The sequence below is a fragment of the Anser cygnoides genome, chromosome 16, assembly GCF_040182565.1.
Source record: "Anser cygnoides isolate HZ-2024a breed goose chromosome 16, Taihu_goose_T2T_genome, whole genome shotgun sequence".
Taxonomy (NCBI): Eukaryota; Metazoa; Chordata; class Aves; order Anseriformes; family Anatidae; genus Anser; species Anser cygnoides.
The window spans coordinates 10,367,838-10,390,631 of NC_089888.1; the positions used below are offsets into that span (position 1 = coordinate 10,367,838).

The window sequence follows — 22,794 nt, forward strand, 5'->3', positions numbered from 1 at the left end:
CCAAGGCTTACTCTGGTTTTGGGCCTGGAGTGGTGCCAGGTTTACTGCTTCATCAGCTTTCAGAGGCCTGGGGCCACCCCTGCTACAGGTGGTTACTCGCAGAAGATACGGGCTACATACACTGCTTCATCCTTCCCACTGAAATAAGGGCTTATGACGGGTACCAGGTTGAAAATCCCAAGAGCAAAGCACCCAGTCCAACCCAGGGAGCAGCAGCACTTCCTTCGTCCTGCCCTCACCATTTACAGGCTGGCTTTTGGAGGAGCAAAACCGAGTGCTCGTGCTGCTCTAACACACCTGGCAGCGCTGCGCCATCGCCACAGAGGTGCTGGCAGGACGCACGTGTCCCCGAGCAGCACATCCACAGCACCCAGCAAGGGCTGATCCTGCCAGGGACCCATCCCACCACAGAGCCAGCTGCTTTCCTTCCGCTGTGCAAAGACACCGGGAGGCGTGATGGAAGGCTGAGAAAACACGGTCTGTTCAGAATAAATAAAACTACAGAAATCCCGTAATATTTAAAACATTCGGAGGCCCTGCCAAGCACATTCCTCACCAAGCTTTTGCGAAAACATCGTTAGTCTTGAAGCTAGTAAAGCCAAGGAGGAAAGAAGTCTTTTCTCAGGCCCTGGGATGGGTACGACTGTGTCTGTCACGCTGTGACCTGGCTGCATGTTAGCATGACTTTACGTGGCTGGGAGGGGGTCTCTGCCTGCATACAGCTGCTTCCATGGCAGATGTGACAGATTTGAATGTGTTTGCATATTACTGACTGTTTTCATAGCTTTGCATGTGGCTCTGGCCCGCCACACGTGCAGAGCAGGGGCAGAGCTCTGCAGAGGGATGCTTACTTCTCGGAACCAAAGTTGAGATCCCCTTCTCACACCGAGACACACAGGGCAAGAGCAGGCATGGAAGACTGGCTTGGAGGAGTTCTCCAGGCTTTGAGACCATGGATGTTTACGGTAATTTAGGGCATATTTTCACTTCACCCTCATTGGGCCTATAAGCACGGGGAAATAGCTGTCGGATTTTATCACAGCCGAGCACACCATGGGCCAGCCACCGCATCCGGAGCAGGCTTGCACCAGCCTGGCGTGGCCCTGCTCCGTGGATAAATAGCAGCTGCCGTTCCCCAGTGCTCCTTTTCACCCTCCTGCACTGCTGCAATAGCAGAAACTCAGCCTGGGATACAACACGGCCCCACACGTGGGCAGGCCTCACCCAGCGTCACGGACTGCTGGCTCTCTCTTGTGGTGCCCAAAAGGTTTGTGTAATTCATGGGGTGCCGAGGTCCCACCTGCACCCCGAGGGCCAGAGCCCCTCTTGGCCTGAACTGTACAGAGATTATCTTTATTACAGGACTGTTATGTTTGCACAGTTTAGCGATTTAATATCAGTTTAAAGCCTTCTCTGCTAGCAGTGCTGTTTGAAGTCATGCTCTCTTCTCAGCCTTAGCTTGCCAAGACTGTAAAATGTTTATTGCTAATGGTGGAAAAGCTTGAAGAAGCCAAGATAACTTTCCCAGGCTGGGTATTAAGACTGTTTGGATAAGTAAATGAGTGAAGAGTATTACATGGGCTTCATTAAATATCAACCAACACCAACAGCCATACATTTATAACACAACGGCAGGGTGCGGGAGCACCCAGGAGCAGCAGAGCTGAGAAAGGTATGAACCACAAGTGATAGGAGAGAGGAACACGAGAAAGGCTGGATTCCCCATGGGGTCCAGGTGTGGCTCCAAGGTCAGGTAACACAACTCCTGACTGAAACTCATGCAAAATACGGTAGATTTGGGGCTGATGAAGTAGTAGAGCAAGTAGAGCTCATCCCCTCTCAGCTGGGGAGGTTTGCACGCATGTGATGCAGTATGTCCTCCTCCCACCTGCAGCCACAGGTAAGGAAAAAACTCTCCAACTAGGCGAGGACTATCAGTGTTTGTTTCCATTTTTTTGGCTTTACTTCCTTATAGGCATGTTTTGCCTTTACTGGTTTCTAGTCACAGGATGCCACACCACTTAGAGTAAATTACAGAAACTCTTGCTACTGTTTCTATGATTTCACATGTCAGCACTTTAACAGTCCCCCTGTAACTTGGCTCTGAGCTTGAAACTTTCGCTTCGATTCACCACCACCCTTGAGTTCAACATTCTCCACATAAGGAAAACCGGAGCCAGACAGTTACTTCATTTGAAGACCACCCCCAAATTATGTTTCTAGTTCTTCTTCATTACACAGCATTCTCATTTCTACTTTCCTTCCTTATTCTCCTTTATTAACCTAAAGCTCCTGCTCTTATTTTAGTACCCTTTAGTATCACCAATCATCCCTGCTTGGTCCCAACACCCTGTTGCAGCAGCTGTAAACAGTTAGGTCTGGTACTTTCTCCCTGCTAAACCAGCCTCACTGGTACAAATTCCAACCAAATTCCACACCTTATAGCACAAATTCCTGATCACAACTCCAGCATTTCCTACCCCTTTGGTGTTCTTAAGCCTTTTCTCAGATCAGCTTTACCTCCTGCTAATTTCAGCAGTTAGCTGGGATCAAATGCACCTGGGAACCTCCTTCAGCTGTGATGCCACAGACCTCCCTTCCAAACACGCTCCTTCTCCCTCCTTCCAGAGGGATTTTACCTGCTCAGAGACAGCTCCCTCCAAAATTCAGCCGTCAGCTTCAGGCTCTCACCTCTGCCCTGGGCCTCCACGTCCTGACTGTCTGCTTTTCTCCTTGTGCTTCAGGGCTCTGTACCCAGGAGCTCTAAGAATGTAAAGAGGGGCAAGGTAAGGCCTCTTGTTCTCCCAAAGTCCCTTCACAACCTCATTTATCCCCTGATCTACTGAAAAGGGCACAAAATAACATCACAAGCAGGCTTAATTCACAGAGAGCATCCCAGCACAGGACAACAGCTTGCCCAGCTGCACCCAGCTCCGAGCTGGCTGGACGCAAAATAGCGCTGGACTGGAACGCTGGCATTGGGTAAAATCAGTGTGTTTCCCTTCCCTTGAAATGTCTTCCTGCAGGTAAACACCTGCAGCATATTAAATTTGCTGACGCACTGGTGTATCTCTTGCCTGGCACGGTGTCATTACAATCTTTTCAATTTTGGAAGGGTGAATCCTCGAAGAGGAGTAAATCAGGGCGGAATCTCAGATGCGACCGAAGGGCCTGGCTTCCCACCGAGGGCTCCTGGGATTCCCACTCTTTGTCCAACTATCCTCGACTCCCTCTCCTGGCTGCAAGCACAGGCTGCAGCCCAAGCCAGGAGCAGCGCCCACTGCCCCCCAGGGACCCTCCAGGTGGGGCACAGAGCCCAGTGGGTGCTGAGCCCCTTACACCATCTCCCTCTGTCCATGGATCAGTGGGGTTAAACGTGAGCCCCTCTTTCCCTACACCCTCACTAGCCCTCCCTGCTGGACCCTTTTTAATGCAGCAAGGCTGGGGTGGGGCCATTAGTAGTAGTACACCACATTTCATGCCCCGCAGTCTGCACTCCTAGGTTTTCTGCCCTCTCAAAACACAAAGCCAGATCTCCGTTAGTGCTGTTTCTCTCCGTCCACACTAAAATCCCCATTTTGGCCCAGTTCCCCGCCCCGGGAGCTGGCTCCACTTGCCTGGACACTGCTGCGGGACCCCCCCAGCCCCTCGCGAGCAATGGCTGCTGCAGGGGGGAGCAGACAGCAGGTTGAGAGGCGGCCTCCCCGCTACGCAGCTCTGGTGGGGCCACAGCTGGAACGTGGTGTGCAGTTCTGGGCTCCCCAGTACAGGACGGACAGAGAGCTTCTAGAGAGGGTCCAGCACAGAGTCACGAAGATGATTAAGGGATTGGAGCATCTGTCTTACACGGACAGCCTAAGTGAGCTGGGCCTGTTTAGCCTAGGGAAGGGGAGATTGAGAGGGGATCTCACCAACCTCTATAAATACCTGAGGGGACCATGTAAAGAGGAGGGGGCCAAACTCTTCTCTGTGATAGGACAAGGGGTAATGGGTATAAATTGAACCACAGGAGGTTTCATCACCGTGTCAGGAAGAACTTTACAGTTTGGGTGACAGAGCACTGGAACAGGTCTGCCCAGAGGGGTTGTGGAGCCTCCTCCTCTGGGGACACTCAAAACCTGACAGGATGCGACCCTGCTCCTGTGTGACACGCTCTGGGTGACCCTGCTGCGGCAGGGGCCGGACCAGAAGATCCCTGGAGGCCCCTTCCCACCTCAGCCCTCCTGCAGCTCCCTGACCCCACACAGGAGCCGGCCCGGCCCCGCTCCCATCCCCGCGGCCACACGGGGGGGCCCGCTCCCGGCTCTCCGGGCTCCGAGCGGGGCCGGGCCGGGCACGGCGCTTCCTGGCGGCCGCTTTGGTTCCGGGGCGCCGCTGCCTGGAGACGGCGCTGCCGAGCGGGGCCGCTCCGGTACGGCCGGGCCGGTGGGTTTGGGGCCGAGAGGGATGGAGGCATGGAGGGAGGGATGGAGGGGCCGCAGGAGCACGGGCAGCGGAGGCCAGGTCCTCCCCGGGGAGGCTGGAGGCTGGCAGCCCCGCGGCCGGTCCCCGTGTCGCAGCGCTGTGAGCAGGAGCAGCTCGGGGGTGGGAGGGAACACGGCTTGTTGTCCCCTCTTGTCGTCCCCTCCCGGCCCCAGGTGAGGCTGCGGGAGGCCGGCCGGGCTCGTGGCCGTGCTGTTTGGCACGCAGCTCGCTGCTGGGTCTGGGAACCGAAGTGAGGATGAGCAGCGGCCTGCCTCGGTGTCCCCGCGGCGCTGGGTGACACCCGCGAGCGGTTCTCTCGCCTGTCCGCTGCAGGCCGAGCCTGTGCCCCGACCTGCGTGCTCTTGGGGTGCTGCTGTGCCGCCCAGTCCTGTGCGCGGATGCCCAGCCGATGGGGGGTTTTGCCAGAGAAGCTCACACAATGTCCTGGCTGGGTCTGCCTGGGAGAGCTTCTCAGAAGAGTGTAATTTGACTGTTTTTTGGTACAGAATCCAGCAATCCTGCCTAACCAGGACACGTTCGCTTTGCTTCAGTTTCCAGTTGGATGTAGGAAATACACGTTAAGGCAAATTAAATTCTGTGTTTTGCAGTGGAGCTGCGTAGTTCTTGTATTAATTCTTTTTGGATTTGGCTAGGTTGTTTTGTACCTGCTATGCAGGATAAAGAGATTAGAGGACCTGCACTTTCTAATCCCAGGAAGAGAATTAGAATGGCTGGGCTGTTCTGGCGGTAGTGCTGGTTCTTGCAAGGATTGACTCTTTGGCAGGGAAATGGAGGGATGCGGGACGTAAGAAGTATGTAAATATTGAATAGTAGTCCATGGGACTGTTTGTCACTTGTAAGCTTGTTTTTTGACAGATTCCTGCCACATCATGTCAGGAGACAGCGACTGCACAAGGACAAGTCCATCAGCAGGGTCTCCATCCGACAATGAATTCTTGCCGGATCGGCCCAAGTATGTTTGCTCGCTGTCTCCTGATCTCATTACCAAAGCCCGCGAAGAGCTCCAAGAGAAACCTGAATGGAGGCTCCGTGACGTGCAGGCACTCCGAGATATGGTGTGCAAAGACTATCCCTCCCTGGGGACGTGCCTGGACGATGCTTTTTTGCTAAGATTCCTCAGAGCCAGGAAATTCGATTACGATCGAGCGCTTCAGCTTCTGGTGAACTACCACACCTGTCGGAGGAGCTGGCCCGAGGTCTTCAACAATTTGAAGCCGTCCGCAATAAAGCCTGTCCTAGAGTCTGGTTTTGTCACTGTGCTGCCTCGTCTGGACCCAGAGGGACGCCACATCGTCTGCATCCGTCCAGGTACTGAAATGCATGAATATCTTCGTTCTCCATCTTCAAGGTGTTTCTGGGCCAAAAATCTGTTTCCTGCTCTTCTGTGAACACTGGTTACTTACACAGAGTACGTGGGTTCTCTTTGAAACCTGAACAGCTAACTTGCGAAGGGACACCTCTGTCATTAGCCAACGTTATATACCAGTTCCTTTTCCTGTTTCAGCAATAACTGCAGTTGAGTAAAAACCAAAATGCAGTGAGGTGGGCTGATGAAACATTAGGCGATTCAAGAAAAAATGTGTAGTAACTCAAATTGAAGCAGGGCTGCTGGCTTATTATTTGCTTTTACAGTGAGTGGAGAGAGAAGCCTGTGGCTTTGACTCCAGTACAAATAATCAGAGGCTTCAATGTGCTTTTGGTGCTGCCAGGCTTGCTGTAAATTTGTCTTCATTCATCCTCCTCTTTTCCATTTACCTGCTTTCTTTCTGAGCTGAAGCTGCTTCTAATAAGCTGTGCTGGGTGGAGAATGGGGTTCTTAAAACCATTGCCTTTGCTCCTTGAAGTAAACACGAGTTGCCATTTATCTCTTTGCTTAAGAAAGGCTGCTCTGAACTAGGACTGTGGCTATTAAAGACTAACTTTTAAGAGTCCAGTGAAATAGAAAATCAGTTTTTGGAATGTGTATTGTTAGCTTATCTTTACTTCCGACTTACCATCCATGTCTTGTAACCTCAGACAGATGGACACCCAGTAATTATCCGATTACTGAGAACATTCGTGCCATATACTTAACGTTAGAAAAACTCATTCAGTCCGAAGAGACCCAGGTGAATGGAATTGTAATCCTGGCAGACTACAAAGGAGTCAGCTTATCTAAGGCGTCTCATTTTGGTCCTTTTGTAGCCAAAAAAGTGATTGGAATTCTTCAGGTAAGACCTGAACTGGTGGGAAAATAAGCTTGTGCATTGTAAATGACTGCTTCTGTGTCTAGAGTTCTTGACTATGTCACCAGAAACTTAAGCAACTTGGCTTTTACTAGAAGAGTTAGAACATGTCCCTGTCCAACCAGTTTCTCAGATCCTTGCCAACTTAACTTGCTTGTCCTGTTTTGACTTGTGCTTCCCTAAAATTAAATTTGCATTAGAAATGCAAACTTTGAGTTGGAACAGAAAAGGCCAGTTCTGCTAGCTAGTGATGAGGAACGGAGCAGTGAATTACAGTTAGGCAGAGGACTTCACTTTGCCTGAATGCTAAGGAATGTCTCTGGTTATTTAAATGGTTCCTACCTAAACATGTTTCTGTCAGCCACTGTGGATGGAACATGTCACTCGCTGACTGCTGGGCAAGTGTAAGTTCAAGTCCTGCTGCAAAAATTTTGCAGAGAGGATTTTTGAATGAGCGTGATTTGAGGAGGATTTCCATCCAGTTCCTGAAAGAAAGAGTTCTTCAGCACAGGGGTCAGCAAGAGACAGCAATAAAAACGATCTCTACACTACACATTTGGAAGGAAAATGATGACGAGCAAGTTAGAGCAAAGATACAAGCAAGTAGAGCTGTAGAATGTAGGCAGGTGAAGGCATAACCTGCTCAAAGTGGCAGGAAGTTCTCGTGAGTTTAGCTGATGTTCTACCTTGCTATATGAAGGAGTAAGATGAAGAAAATTTCTCTTGAATGGATTTGTTTCCTCGTTACTTTCTGGTCTAAGCTGGTTCTATTTTTTGCTGTGTCTGTGGAGGGATAATGAAGGATAAGGGCAATCAGGAGAGTTTGTGGAGACGAGACTAGTGAGTTTATGAATGTCTGTATAAGAAGTCACATAATCCTTAAAATTATGATCTAAATGTCATTAAACTGTCTGAGCCCCTATTTAATTTGCACAAATACAGCAATGGGTGTCTGCTACTGTCAGTGGAAGCTATTAACAAAACAAAGAAGGTAAAAGACATAAGGTATGGGTAACATATAAACATGTTGCATCAACCTTGCTGAACTGCAACTCCTGAAGGAGGAGCCAATTCTCTGACCTTCAGAAGGAGAAAAATACTCCCACAGTGCATGTATCTCCTTTTCAGCCAAAAGATGGACTGCTTTTTTTGTATAGGTTGAGCTGTTCATAAGGGAAAGAAACTTCTCTGAGGCACATGAGACCCTAATATCTGATTACGAGCTTTTGGCTTGGAGAGCTTTATGGAAATTAATTCCTCAGTACGCAGCTCGTAACTAACTGTTTTAGACTGTGGGCTGTACAGGAGGCGCTGTGTGCTCTGCTGGCAGCAGATCTGGTTGTCAGTCCTGCCTGACTGCATGAAAGGGCAGGGAAAGAAGAAGCCGTAGTGGCAGAGCCTGTTTGTATTTTGCAGTTAGCATGACAGAACAGCTGAAATGGCAGAAAAATAGGGCTATAAGATTTCCTCCTCGTATAAAAGTACGTTTTAGATGTGCTTGGTACCCAGATGTCATAGCTGGACACACAGAAGCAACCTGTGCTGGGCTCCCAGCATAGTGCACTCACTCCTCAGAAGCTAGGAACACAGGGTCACAGAACAGTTTGGGTTGGAAGGGACCTTAAAGACCACCTAATTCCACCCCCCTGCCATGGGCAGGGACACCTCCCACTAGACCAGGTTGCCCAAAGCCCCATCCAGCCTGGCCTTAAACACTTCCAGGGATGGGGCACCCACAGCCTGTGCCAGTGCTCATAGTAAATCCCGTTGTAACTCTGCATCCTCATCAGGGTTGGGAATACCCAAAGGACAGTGCCTGTGACTAAGCACAGTCACTAGTACCTCACTTAGCATCTTTCTTCAGGGAGAGAAACAACGTACAAAAGGAAGACTTAGTGGCAGCAGTGTTTCCCAATGTTTCTTGTCTCTCGCCTTTATTTTTATGCCCACAGTCCTCGTACTGCTCCCCATTAGAAGGTGCATTTCTGTTACCTTATCAGCTTATGTTGGTATCTCAGGTGAAGTTTGGGAGCCAGTGGGTTGTGCTGGCAGTCAGTCTTGGGAGATTTTAATAAGAAGAAAATGGCAGATGTTTTTAAACTGCATTATAAAAATCTTCTTTACCCTTCAGGATGGATTTCCCATTCGAATAAAAGCTGTTAACATAATAAATGAACCTCGTATATTCAAAGGCATTTTTGCAATCATCAAGCCTTTTCTGAAGGAAAAGATAGCAAACCGGGTAAGGATCTGCATCATTTTAACATTAATGCTGGTGTTTTTAAGTTCCTTGCTTATATCTGTTTAAAAATCTCACGGCTAGAAGAATCTTGGTGCCACTTACCTGATCTAACTGGTCCTTTCTGCTTTAATCTTTAAAAAAATCCTGTTAGGAAAATTCTTCAAGAGAAATAAGCTTTGAGGAGTTTAAATACTGGCGTAATATTAATATGGGTATTTAATGCATATGCTATATAATCATGACATTGATTCCACCCCTGGGGTTGGGCTGTCTTGGCAAGTAACAGCGTGTGCTTATAAGGTGGTATCACAGGAAATGGCGCTGTCCTTTCCTTGGTTTTTCTTGCACCGTAGGACTGGATGTAGTTGCAAAGAATGATGCCCTTTTCCACAAGGGTAAGTACTTAAGAGTGCCATGAATGGGCTCGGGGATAAGCTGAATCTAGAATTTCTGCAGAGGCTAGCAAATCTCAAATCTTTAGTGCAGCTTAAATCCCAGCAAGAGACTTGGCTCATCTCAAGACTTCTCTCACTAGCGCATCCAACAGCACCTGCCCGATGTTGTATGCTGGCACTTACACGTAACGGCATCAATTCCAAAATTTGCTCTTTAATTCAAAATAACCTCTTTAGCTGACTAGTAATATGCTGCACTGTTTGATACACACTATTAAAGCTATTTTCGTCTTTCCTCTCTAGTTTTTTCTTCATGGCTGTGATCTGAATTCCCTTCATCAAAACATTCCTCCAGTGATCCTGCCTGAAGAATACGGTGGTACTTCAGGGAAGCTGGATATATCAGCATGGAATGAGCTGCTGCTGGCCTCTGAAGAGGATTTTCTGCATGATTTCTCACAGCTGGTACTCCCATGTGACAGCTCTCCCCAAGACATGCTAGTGAGTGGGGATGCTGATGAAAAACAATGCGATGATTCCTTGCGAGGCATGAAACCTCAGCTCTACTACTGTTATTAACAAATCAGTGAAGGGAACCTTTCCAGCAGTTAAGACCTCTTCTGTTCTGATAGGTGATGTTGTGAACTCTGCCTTACTCCTAAACCCGCAGTTTAGGAACAGACTGCTGAGGCACTTTACACTATAGAACCAAAGGAAGCTGAAGAGGGCACAATGGGGGCAGGGCAGAATTCACAGAGGAAAAAGGCAAAGAGCACATAATTGCCAAGTTACATAGAATACCTAAAGTTCATTAACCTCTGTGGATGATGCAAACTTGCCTGTTGCTTGTCATGATAAAGACAAAAATGCAGGATGGTAAGCTTGATAGTTTCTTCTCCCCACCCACTAAAATTGACAACAACCATATGCTAGCTTTGTGACTGTCCATTCCCTTCCCCTTCTAAAAACACACAATAATCCAAAAAAAACAATTGCTATTTGCTTTTGAACCCTGTGAAATGTATCTCTGTCAGCAGAGATTGCTTAAAACCGTAAGAGTCTAACTTGGCCTGTCCCCTATCTCTTGGTTCAGAGTGTAACTTGGCACTTCTGGAATACCCGAATGAATATTTGGCTTGAATTAACACAAAGGGAGACTTTTTTAATCCATGAAGACCAGTATGGAAATTCTCTCTGAAACTTCCTCACAGTAGGAAATTAACTATTACAACATCAATATCAAGGCTTAATATAAACAGATGGCAATCTTCATTTGCAGAGAACAGTAAGTTTCTCAGATCAGGTAATGAGGCTTTTAAGTGGCTACAACTCCAAATACTGAGGTTTGAGACCAAATGAGAAAAAGCTGTCACCCACCTTCCCACATTATCAGTTGTTCTTTTCTTCAGCTGATTGCTATGAGGAATTTGGTAAGTAACTCTCACGTAGAATTTGTAAGGCAGCTTTGTAGCAGCTGGCATGACATATAGAAGGCAATACTTCATGTAAGAAAGCAAGGTGCTTCTTTAGCTTGTTACATTGGACAAATTTTGAACTTCGGTCTTTGTGAAACCAAATGCAGACAGGCTATTTGAAAGCACATTCTTAAATTTCCTGGTATTGTAGCATTTTGTTTCCTGTGCTTGTCTGCTCTTTTGTGAAGTGTTACAACTTTGGTTTCAGCTTTGTTAACCTCTTTTGTCTTTGTTCTTGTATGAAGTTAGACTTTAATAATCTCCGTAATATTTACCCATAGCTTGTATGCCTGTGCTTAGAGGTCTTTGTCTAGAGACACAGCTAAGATTCCAATGTCAAATCAGGGTAAGATATCCTATGTCTAAATAAGCTGTTCCCACTCCAAGTTCAAATGTTTAATAGTCTAGAATTAGAACTTAACTGTCGCACACTTTTTGCACATGTTTTTCTGCACTATAATAGTGTAGAGCTGGGAAACCTCACTGGAACCAAGAAAGCGCACCCAGTTATTTCAAGGTGAAATACTTCACTGCTTGGTGAAAAAGAAATCCCGTCTACCATGAGACTTATCTCTAGAGCACTTTCTCTGCCTGAAATCTTTATTTAGTGCCAAGTGTGATATAAGTACCAGTTTTGTTTCTGTAAATATAAAAAAACAAGAGTATCTTGAGAATTTCAAACATTCATTTTTTTCAAAGTGCCAAACACTGTTTTGAATGTCTTTTTCTCCTCTCAGACCCCCCTACAGCATGATTGCACTGCTAGAAAAACTTTCTCCACCACCACAGTAATGAATTTCTGACCTGGCAGCAGACCTCATCCTGGAACTAAGGGTGGCAAACGCCAGACCTGTCATCCAAGCATTATAAAAGGAGACTAGGTTTTGAAAAGGGGTAAGCCATGAAGCTTTTTCCTGGGCAGCAGTTCAGAATTTCAGTGGGAGGAAGGAACTCATCACTTGACCTGCTTTAGAACAAAGGTGGGAAGAAATTAACTTCCCTCACTTAAAGCATGTGATTTTTTCCTACCTTTGTAAGTTAAGACTTACTCTTATTTGACAGTTACTACCTTAAGCAGAGGAAGAAAAATATCTTCTACTATATAAAATAAGGTAAAAGAGTAACGCTAGCCACTTTCTCCTCACTTCTGACCAGAATTGGCTGCATGTTTTGCAGAGATTGAGTTCTTTGTACCACCTAGCAAGACATTAATACGCAGTACACAACTTAAAGGTAAGTGGCTACCCAGCCTGTTTAACTGCCAGAACACAGAGACTGCTCTGGTGTTTGTATTCTTCGAGTGCCTCTTAACTGTAGCCACAATGTATAATTAAAAAAAAAAGTATTTTGACATGTCTGCTGTAAGAACAGCTACTTTGATCCATCCACTTATATAATAACTACTAGAGAGGGAGGCTGAATATTCAAAATTCAATTTTAATATCCCTTTAAAAAAAAGTGGTGGCCAACAGAAGGTGGCACTTGAGGAACCTTTAAAGAAACCAAACCCTTTTTCAGGGTCTTAGATTCTCTTGCATGGTAAAGAAAACAGATCTTACCCTCCCCTTTTCTGTTCTGCTTACAATGGAACTAAATCATTTGCTTTATTCTTAAACATAACAGGTAAGGCTACATTATCCAAGCTGAAAATAGCCTGTGATATGCCTCCAGAACTTTATTCTTAAAGCTGGATGCTTGATGTCAGGATACATGAGCTAAGCCAGGCTTACCCGTGTCAATCATTTAACTAATATTCTAGATTTGCTCTTCCTTGGCTTTAGAATTTAGAGTGTACTAAGTTTGCAACTCTGTCTATAACCCTTTTTAGGTTTGTAGTCAGTGCTTAGCTTGTCTTACAGCAAGCGCAGCTCTGTCTCATACATACCTGACAACAGAGCCGAGGGCTGTTCTTTGAGCTTCAGCACTTACTAGCAAAGAAATAACTTTAGTCCCAGAATTTCTTGTCAGATTAGGAAAATAAACACTTGCTTTAGATATATAGTCTCCTTATCTGCAGGTTAAGAGAATAGATACGAAAAGCTGTTTAGCTTGGTGGTTGTGGTTTTTCTCCCCCCTCCCGACCTCTTCACAGCACTAAAACTGATGTGATTTTTTTTTCCCCCACACACAAAATAACTTTGTTTCCAGAGGTTACATGCCTCTGGAAATCCATCCCTGCCAAATCCAGCACATCCTAAGGAAAGGTACTCAAACTGCATTGGGTAGTCATGGCTTTTGGCATTAAGTGGGACAGCAGTTAGCTGCATACTGTACATAAAAATACTTGAATTTATACTCTTGCAAATGGGTGTTACAAACCCTGAGGTATTTTCAGGAAGTGGGTGAAGTAATTTTTTTTTCTTAAATCATTTTGGCATGAGTTAATCAGTGTTACTCAAACTAATAATTTTGCCTTTTTGTTGTATGTGGGCCTAGAGGTGTTGGGTGGTTAAGTGTACATCTTATTTTGACAAAATTTATTTTTATATTGCATTTTATAAAATGGAGTGGTCAAAATGTGTAATTTTATGATGCATGACTGGGTGATTAAACACATTATTGTAACAGCTGCTAATGTGGTATTTTGAATACATTTGCCTTGCGTCATCTTGGAGTATTTATTGTGAAAGTGAATAGCAACGTATGCTTAGTTCCACACTAAACACATGCCTGCAACTAAGTATAATTGCCAAGGAATTACATTTAGAAAAGGTGTTGATTTCTACTGCAGAACTAAATTTTACTTGAACAGTACCCAAGCAATTTCAAGGAATAGGATTTGACATTCAGAAAAAAAAAAATCACATGGAAGGTGCGCTTTCAAAATACATCGTGACTTAACTGTTTGCTGCATGGAGAAGACATCCACTCACAGTCTAAGTGGTGACTGTAGCAGCTAATTAGCATTGTAATCTTTAGATGCAATATTTTGCATTAGAGAATAACTGCCCCAGTCCTCAACACTTCTCAACAGAGCTGGGAAAGTTTCAGTAGTTAGCCTGTTTTATTCAAATGAGTTTACAGTGCAAATGCCTTAGTGCCAATAATAATCATTTCATGTACACTTTTATAAGCATACTAGACAAGTGAAAATTACTTAGCTCTATTTTCCACCATAATCATGAAGTTGTTTAAGCTAGTCATACACTTACTACTCAATATTTGGCAAACATACTAAGACAGATTATCACAGAAGTTGCCTCTTAGAAAAAAGTAAACTTGTTCTTAAAACAAAATAGTTAACAGCTTTTCAGCCTCAAAGTTCTGTTGTTTTGGTGAGGAGTAAGGTTTTTTTGCCACAAAACAGAAAGATAAGTATCACAAACTTCTGCTTTAAGCAAAACTTTTGCAGCAGAATGTAGAAATTAAGCAGTACGGCTTACACTTCCAGGAACTGAAGTGTTAGCATTAGTGCATTATGCTGAACATAACTTGTTCTTTAAAATATATTACTTCATATTTAGCTAAATGTCGCTTCTGTTCAATATTAAGGTTGGGGCTAATGGACAGAACAGATACTTTTTGTGCTTTGACAGCACAGCTGTAGTGAATTTTTAAAATGCAGTAAAAAAGAGTTAACCATGAGTTAAGATAGAAAGATAAATGATAATTTTGATCCTGCATCAAGCATTGTGCAATACGTAACCGTCCATCCATCTGCATGTTAATATTAACATAAGAAGAAACAGTATTTGCCTTAATAACTAAAGCAATACATAACATTTTGGCTTTAAGCAAAAAATTTCCCACTTTTATAAGCTCAGATATGTGCAGGTATTTAACTGAAGTCCCTACTGGTAAGGACAAGAGGAGCCACTAGGGTCCAAAGGTAGAGCAGGAGACACAGCCAGCTGGAGGTTATCTTCACCCACACAGCTGGCCACTTACTTGTCATTGTTTTAAAATCCGCATCAGGGCTAAAAAACAAAGAAATCAATTGTTAGATATATGAGACTCCTTCAACCATTACTTGCTACCTCTCAAATCAAAGTCAGACAATTACTGGGTCACTCCAGTACCAGAGCCCTTGTGGGACCACGGTGAGAGAACTGAAGGAGCAGTTTCCCAGGGCTCCTTAGTAGGCCTGTTCCTCCCAGCTCCCCGTTTTCAAAACAAACCTGCTTGCATACACTGATGTGCTACTCCGAAAGAAAATCTCCCAGTGAGCTACATAATATCAGACTCCTGATAGTTGCCGCTCTGTAAACGTATTTGCTAATTTACACAATATTGCAGTCCTGGGGAAAGCTATTATAAGCTGCAGAAGCTAAGGATATGTCCAACTCCCAGCAGATCTAGGAAAACATCTCTCTGTTTAAGTGGCACATCCCTGGCATGGCTTTCCCAAGGTGAAGACATTAGGCAGGCCTCTGACAACCTTCCCAGGAGGCCACCTTAAGCCAAATGGTATGTATCCTTCCTGCTGCTTACATAGTAAGTCTGGTAAGCACACATTCTGCCCTTGCAGCTGAAACAGTCCGCTAGGAGTGCAGCTACTGATTTATTTTTTTTGCCTTTTTCACAAGTTTTTTTTTTTTGTTATGTCTTTAATTCAGCAACACCAAATTGAGAAGCCACAGCTGTAATGCAGCTGGCATAGGGACGGCACATGAACAGCTTTGGCAGGAGTAGCCAGAGCAGGAATCTCCTGTCCACCTAGAAATACCAGCTAGCACATGCAACCTATCATTTTCTGCCTTGCTCTTACCTGTACCAGTTCGTGAGCGTCATCATGATATAAAGAGAGGCAAGAAAGAGCATGAAATGGAAGAAGGTATAGCTGTACTGAACACCGTCCTTCTCATTATCCACGACACGGCGCACTTCTCCGTCCTCGGCAGCCCCACTGCCTGCTCCCCCAGTCTCCTCCAGAATGGCACTGTCGCTCCCAGACAGCATCAGCTTGTTCACTTGGCTGTTACTTGAAGAGCGAATGCTGCAGGGTAACCCAAAGAAAAAGATGGTTAGGAACTCCCTTTTCAGGTAGCTATGTTTGCTAATAAAACAAGCAACAGCTGAGAATGAATGTCTGGGAGTAGCCAATTGCATTTTTTTAATCCGTCTGGAAACATCGAGGAAGCTCCTTGGAGAGAGCTGTTGCAATCTGAGCTTTCGTTAACCAAATCAAACAGCGGTCCAAGCCCAGGTCTTATACCACAGAGTGTACCATTTTGTTACCAGAATTGGGCTAATAAAGCCTGTATTTATGCACAAAACAGAATGCAGTTTCATTAGTTGTTTTGGCTTGGGCCTGGGACCACAGTTAGACATGAGCAAATGCCGGTACATTTTTCACTGGAGCCAGAGCCAAATGAAAAAGACAAGCAAAACTCATCTGATAGCAGCACAGATCCTACCTGGAATACAGAAGGCAGAGGACAAATATAACCAATCCAACAATACTCTGGGCATCCCACCACTGCAGGGACTTGGGTGGAGCTGGGGTAGCAGGTACGACCGTGGTGTTGGCTGGAAAAATTGTGGGTGTAGCTATCTGCGTAATGATGTTCAGCAAACTTGGGTTACAGTTTCGCTCTGAAAGGGATTTTGAGGCAGATTGAGATGAGATGAGCTTTGACAGCAAGTAGCTAAGAAAAGATGACAGAAACTTGCAATTTATCATTCCCGTTAATATCTTCAATTCCCCAGAGGCAATAACGGCATGGAATATTTTTCCTTCTTGATAATTAGGAAAGGGTGTATTATTAAATAATAAAATCACAATGCCCTCAACAGATACCCCAGTTTATTCCTGAAAGAGGCAATTTGATGGTCTCACTAGACTTAGCTTTACTTTCTGACTAGATTTTATCTAGACAGAAGATCAGCAATCCCCACACGGTGATCTGTAGTAACTGGGTCACACCAATAGTTTCACACCACATTATGTGGCTCAGGACAACCTGTTACTTACTAGGCTCGTTAGACATGGCTGACCACGTGAGATACATGGTGTACAGAGTAATAATAGAGGACTGGAGGAGGCCAGAGTGAGGCTGATATTCCTGTTCAGAGACAAGACGAGATGAAAAGGGTGGCTTTTATCTACAGCTGGATGAAACCCTATGGCCATAGATATAACAACTGTTGGCATTTAAAACTAAAATTTTTAGAAACACATTTGGCTTTGTTCTGTTTAAAAGACAGGAAGAAACTCCTTAGAGCAATACAATGTATGCGGCAATAACTCAAACATGGAAGGAATACGGAAACCAAACCCAGTTCTTCTGTGCTCAAGACTCAGGTACAAGTTCTAGCCAAGTTAATCCCAAGTTGCTTAACAGTTTTGTAAATAGGAACCTAGCGTATGATTTATTTGAGCAATACCAGTTCAGAATCAAGCAATATGCAAGCTTTCTACTGATATTAAACACTCGTACCCACAATTTTGAAGCCATATTTTTTTGGATTCCCAAAGCCACACCAGCAATGATCCCACCTCCATCCCCTGGAAACAAGGTCTAGAACAATGTGAGCCAAAAAAAGCCTATCTTCAGGAAATACATCACTATATAGTGCATCAGTTTCAGATCAAGGTTTTTTCTGGTTTGTTTGTTTTGTTTTTAAATCTTATTTCTCAAATATCCCTAGCTAGCCTAGCTATAGTAGACAAACTTTGAAGTTCTTATGTCTAGCTGAATCAGTGTGACATCCTTCTTACATCCCTGCTTTGTATGTCAGAAGAAAACAGCAAAGAAAAACGAGTACCTGAACTTTTGGAAGGATAGAAACGATGGATACAGCAATGCACAGGATCATATTGATGCTTATGAAGAACTTGTTTTCAGCACAATCCTCAGGCTTTGTGTAGAAAACATAGAAAAGCACAACAAAAACCAGCGACAAGCCGTAGAACAAGCTTGTACAGGACAGCAGAGCTGGAGGGGAAAAAATTACCATTAGAATAAAGCCACAGTTTAACAGTACATCTAAGGTAATTCAGTGGCTAGCTACCGCTGTAAATGGACAGGCTCCCTTCCTTACTTCTAAATCTGGTTCAGAAAGCTGGACTAGCAGGATGTATTTTCATTAAGTACGGCCAAATGTCTGCTTCAGCTCACTAAGCAGCGCAGCTCAGAAGAAAGCCAACGCTGCCATCAGGGGAGTAAGACCTGCCTTCCAGCTGCAGTGTAATTGGTTTTACTGGGTTGTCAAGCCACAGTGTCAAAGAGCACTTTTTGCACACTTCAATCTACTGTTTACAAGCCCTGAAGTTCCCCCTCTATGCTAAAGAGCCACCTGTTTTCACTCCCATTCTGCTATGTTCTTTATAAGAAGCTACAAAATGCTGTTGCAGCATTCGCAGCTGTAACACAGAACCACAAAAGTTGGCACTCTGATTTCAGTGGTCAAGTCAGCAGCACGCACTGTGGCAGTGTGTTGGAGAGCAGCCACCATCACTGACATAACGGACTTCCTGAGAACATCAGCAGGGGAGGCGACGAGGCAAAACCAGAACTAAAAAGATCCAGGCTACTAGTTCTGCACTCCCTCTGCAAACTAGACAAGTTAAGTATTGTTTATTACTACTGTCAGACCTGCTAGTCACAAGCCTGGAGTATTTCACACTGTATTTAATGAGAAAAAGGCAACACTGCAGTTATTAATTCCAAATGCTTACAGTAGTGACTCAGGGAGACTGTAGTGTATAATTCTAGGATGTGTTTGCAAACTAGCACATGATATTCTGCAGAGCACTGGCCAGCCAAAATAAATCCCTGCCGGCTTAAGATTCCTACCTGCATACCAACATTTAGAGTTTCCCTCCTCCATTCTCTCAACCCAGTTCTCATTCCAGGAGTGAGCAAAGTCCACGAGAAGCACCAGCTGGATAAGAATGAAGCAGAAGGCTCCAAAAATACCAACAACAAACCAGGCTAGAAAAGAGAGTAAGAAAAACAAGCTTAGCTTTCATCATTTGCATGTTAACCCAAGAAAAAGAAAAACACCTATTTCTAATTATACTGCAGACAAATAACAAAAATAAATCTGAAACTGTATTTTGAAGTGTTACTCGCTTTGGCCTCCATCCTGCAGAATCACGTGAGGAATCGCTGCTACTTCACAGCTGTGGCCTACACTAGTCAAGCTGAGCGTGGAAATGCTTAGCCCTAGGTGTTTCAGAATGAGTTCAAGATCCAAGTCAAGATACCTCTGTGTACGTAAGCGCCACAGGGCCACATTTCTCTAAGGAACAAGAACCCTCTCGAGTTCCTGTAATGTGGCCAGATAGGAGAGGTACCTTGCAGCGATTTTTTTCAAAGGCTCTGGGGTAGTAATTTGCACTCATTACAGACAGCGTTCTGAGGGCTCTCATCAAAATAGTGTCAGGAGGCTCATCCCAGCGGCTAGTGTCAGAGCACTGTATTAGTAACAGACAGCGCCTTTGTGCGTGAGAGGAGATTGCTTCAGCTGGTCACTAAAACACTGGGCGAACCAAAATATTCATTCTAAAGGACAGAATCCACGTCTTCTACTCCCACTACCACAACCGTAGCCCAGCAAGTCTGTGAAAAAGGTTTGAGTGTAATAAACAATTAAGACAGTACGAGTTTTGTCACCACACGTTGACTGTACCTCTTGTGAAAGGCCCTTCAGGAATGTAAAACGCTCCGACCATGATACCCACAATGGCAGCTATTTTGAAGAACCAATACCTTGAAAAGAAGAAAGTTTACAGTCTCACTCCGCATACAACATTCAAGTTTTACACAATGTACAAACAGCTTGCTGCACACAGATGAATGTCTAAGAAACAAAGCAAAAAGTTGTGTTCGGTGGGATTACACAAAGATATTCACTAAATGAGGGAGAAGGGCAAATGCAAAGTGTTGCACCTAGGACAGAAAAACTCCATGCAATAGGAGTTGGCTTTTGGCTGGGGCCAAAGGTTTGCTGTACGAGGAGCTCCTGCTCCAAACAGAGCGCAATTCAGCAGCAGGTCCTCGCAGGGAGGACGGCTAGCTGCACTGTTCAGCTTGGAGAAGGGACAAGGGAGACCCAACAGCTGTGCTCAGCTGCCTAAAGGAAGGTGTGAAGACTTTTGACAGTGTGCAGCCTCTTCGCGCAGGTACACAGTGAAAGGGCAAATGGCAACAGACAAGTTGCAGAAAGATGAACTACAGTCAGATAATACAAAAAGAGAAGTAAAAATAAAGCTACACAAACATAGGCAGTGCAGAAAGGTCAAAGCAACCCTTAGAGACATTCAAAAAAAAAAAATCAAAGAGGTCATGAACACCTGCTCCATGTTGGTCCTGCTCTGATCATGCACTCATCTAGCCCAGAACTAACCCAGTGACATCAGCAAGTTGACAATCAGAGCCCAGTTTCTGCTGGATTAGAGTCAGACTAGCCCCCCCATGAACGAGCCAAGGAATGCCACAGAGAGCACAGGGAGGGGGCTATAAACCAACTGGCACCTAACATCTCTGCTGACACCTGGAGGAGTCATCACCTCCCTTCTGCATTAGCAGCGATGTCTGGCTTCCCCTTATCAGTGCACTGACATGCTACACAAACAGGAAGCCTTTTACAAGGCCAAAGCATTGCTCTTTATTCTGTTCAAAAGAGACTCCAGGCTATCTATGCATACTTCAGCAATTTTCCACTGTGTTCAGCAGAGAAACCTGAGAGAAAGAAAAGAAACAAGTTAGAAGACCAGAGAGGCGGCTTACAGACATACCCGTTGTGCACTGCTGCTCTTGGATCGTTACTTGTTTTCACTGCTATCATCATCAGCGATAAGACAAAGAAAAACACTGCCATGGCAAAGCTGATTCGATAGACAGCTCTGTAGCCAACAAACACATCGCAGCTGACGAAGCCATTCAGATGCGGTATCAGAGTGTGAAGCCCCTCGTCACAAAATCCCGGCACCTGAGTAGGGACACGTTTAGCTGTTAATTTACCTCTGTGTTTGCAGTTACAGTCTTTAAGCACTCTAACAGCTACACATCTCAGTCAGCTCTCTTCTGGGACATCTGTTAACAAAAGACCTTTTGCTCTGCCAGCCCGCACAGACCTCACTGTCATCTGTTGCTTCCCAAGCCATCACTAACAGCATTCGGGAAGACTGAGATACCAGAGCTGCAGACAGTGCTGGCAATGGCTGGCAATCTCTAGCTCTGGTCGAGTTTCACAGACAAGACATTCTGAAAAACGCACATTTAACGAATTGCCTATTTCAGGCGGGAGCCACTTGGTAGGCGCAGGCTCTTAACTCAGGGGCACTGCCAGCTCAGGAATCACCTCAGGGATCACGCTTGTGGCTCTGTGCTCCGATCCAAGTACAAATAACCAAGAGCCGCTGGCACACACCCCGGCTTTGCCAACAGTCAACCAAATTCCCCCTCCGTACCTTTTTCAGCTGCTCCTCCATGCCCGGCGCCAGCATGATGCAGGCGACAGCGGTGCTGAGGAGCAGGAGGAAGGCGTAGATGAGGCGGGTGACGGTGGAGTTGCTGCCGCTGGGGCAGCAGCGGCACAGCAGGCAGGAGGCGCCGCCGCACAGGCACGGGACCTGCAGGACACACACAGCCCGTCAGACCGCGGCTCCCGGGGGGACCCGAGCTCCGCTTCCTCCCCGCGACCCCCGGCGCCCCCCCCCGACGCCCCCCCGGCCCTCACCCAGCTGCCCAGCGAGCACAGCCCCAGCACCGCCCCCATCGCGCCGCCGCCACCGAGCCCCCGCCGGCCGCTTCCTGCTTCCGCCCCTCACCGCCCGGCGGCCGCCCTCCAGCGTCGCCGCCGCTCATTGGTTGTCCCCGCCATACCGCCCGCCAATAGGGGGGGGGGGGGGGGAAGCGCGGCAGGAGTAATGAGAGCCCGCCCGCCCGCTATTTATTTTGACGAGCGGGGTGGTTGTGAGGAGGAGGGCGTTGATTGGATGAAGAGAAGGGAGTGGGTGGTTCCACTAGCGGCTCGACCAATGAGCGGGGCTAATCTGAATCATTCCTCTGATTGGCAACTTTTTTAGCCAATCCATACCCGTCTCTCCCTGAAGCCGCAAGGGGCGCTGCGGGCGCCCCGCGGTTGCCACGGCAGCAGGCGCCATGGCGGCGGGGCCCGATGTCAGGCCGTGTAATGGCGGCCGGCTCCCCGAGGGGCAGCCCGGGGGAGCTCTGCGGGGCTCTCCCGTTCCCAGCCCAAGGGAGCGGTCGCGTTATGAGCCTGCCGGCTCGCTGCTGCCCGCTCCTCCCGCCTGCTCGGTGGGGCTGAGCCGAGCCGTTAGCGGGCTGCGGCTGGAACGGGACTCAGAGGGGAAGCCCCCGAGCCTCCCAGAGGCAGTTTGTCAAGCCACAAACACTCAGTCCCTGTTCTCAAGGCGCACAGCTGTAAAGCTGGACCTGTGCGCCTTCTGTGTAGGATCATTAAGGCTGGAAAAGACCTCCAAGCTCATCTGGTCCAACCGCCCCCTACCACCAATGTCACCCGCTAACCCACGTCCCTAAGCACCACGTCCGACCTTTAAAACCCTTAAAATGGAGGGAAAGGAAGCATGTGAGGATAATCACGGTTCTGCTGCTGCCCAGAGTGCAAGGGCCTCTCCAGCTGTGCATTACCAGCGTGCTGCACGATTTGCAGCTTGGAGGAGTTAAACAGCGCAGTGACTGCGCGCTGCGGCTCAAGTCCGGAGCAAATTAAAGGGCTGGGAGCTGGCCGTGAGGACGTGATCAACAACAGCAGGAAGGTGACAAAGGTTTACACAGAAGTTTAGACAAGCCCTCTGGAGCTATTTAATCGGTGCCAGTGTTGCAAAATATCAGAGGTCACCATTGGAACTGACCAGCTAGCGTTAGAGGATATATTTTGGCTATGGTAGTTCCAGCATCACTTCCTGCTGCGTCAGACCCTTCTTTCCTTCACACAATCCCTCTCAGAAAAAACCTACGTCCATCACAGTGACAAATAATCAGGATGACAGCTTTACTGCCTTCTAAAATTGCCAAGAAATGACAAAAAGCATCCGG

At 46.4% G+C, this 22,794-nt stretch overlaps 2 protein-coding genes across 4 annotated transcripts; one reads left to right on the forward strand and one right to left on the reverse strand.

Moving 5' to 3' along the window:
* Positions 1 to 4,286: 4,286 nt before the first annotated feature.
* Positions 4,287 to 13,392, forward strand: TTPAL (alpha tocopherol transfer protein like). Of its 3 annotated transcripts, XM_066978377.1 has the most exons (6): positions 4,287 to 4,411; positions 5,341 to 5,793; positions 6,502 to 6,695; positions 8,842 to 8,952; positions 9,651 to 9,848; positions 11,560 to 13,392. In XM_066978377.1, exons 2-6 carry the CDS (start codon positions 5,355 to 5,357, stop codon positions 11,623 to 11,625), a joined length of 1,008 nt encoding a protein of 335 aa, XP_066834478.1. In that variant the 5' UTR covers positions 4,287 to 4,411; positions 5,341 to 5,354; the 3' UTR covers positions 11,626 to 13,392. The 3 variants fall into 3 exon arrangements, with proteins under 3 accessions (XP_066834478.1, XP_047928481.1, XP_047928482.1); XM_048072524.2 differs by having other exon boundaries at positions 9,651 to 13,392; XM_048072525.2 differs by having other exon boundaries at positions 4,299 to 4,425; positions 9,651 to 13,392.
* Positions 13,393 to 13,807: 415 nt separating this feature from the next.
* SERINC3 (serine incorporator 3) lies at positions 13,808 to 21,607 on the reverse strand. Its single transcript, XM_066978375.1, has 10 exons — positions 21,452 to 21,607; positions 21,183 to 21,344; positions 20,508 to 20,701; positions 19,400 to 19,479; positions 18,562 to 18,699; positions 17,531 to 17,700; positions 16,737 to 16,827; positions 16,180 to 16,357; positions 15,531 to 15,758; positions 13,808 to 14,739 (listed from the first exon to the last, which is right to left on the reverse strand). Exons 1-10 carry the CDS (start codon positions 21,488 to 21,490, stop codon positions 14,601 to 14,603), a joined length of 1,419 nt encoding a protein of 472 aa, XP_066834476.1. The 5' UTR covers positions 21,491 to 21,607; the 3' UTR covers positions 13,808 to 14,600.
* Positions 21,608 to 22,794: the final 1,187 nt, after the last annotated feature.

Excerpts from the sequence above, each read along its gene's own strand:
- TTPAL (XM_048072524.2), top strand. The coding sequence starts at position 5,355 with ATGTCAGGAGACAGCGACTGCACAAGGACAAGTCCATCAGCAGGGTCT. Across the intron at positions 5,794-6,501 it reads CATCGTCTGCATCCGTCCAG|ACAGATGGACACCCAGTAAT; the intron begins GTACTGAAATGC and ends TTGTAACCTCAG. Across the intron at positions 8,953-9,650 it reads AGGAAAAGATAGCAAACCGG|TTTTTTCTTCATGGCTGTGA; the intron begins GTAAGGATCTGC and ends TTTCCTCTCTAG.
- SERINC3 (XM_066978375.1), bottom strand. The coding sequence starts at position 21,490 with ATGGGGGCGGTGCTGGGGCTGTGCTCGCTGGGCAGCTGG. Across the intron at positions 18,700-19,399 it reads TGAAGGGCCTTTCACAAGAG|CCTGGTTTGTTGTTGGTATT; the intron begins GTACAGTCAACG and ends TCTCTTTTCTAG. Across the intron at positions 14,740-15,530 it reads ACGCTCACGAACTGGTACAG|CCCTGATGCGGATTTTAAAA; the intron begins GTAAGAGCAAGG and ends TTTGTTTTTTAG.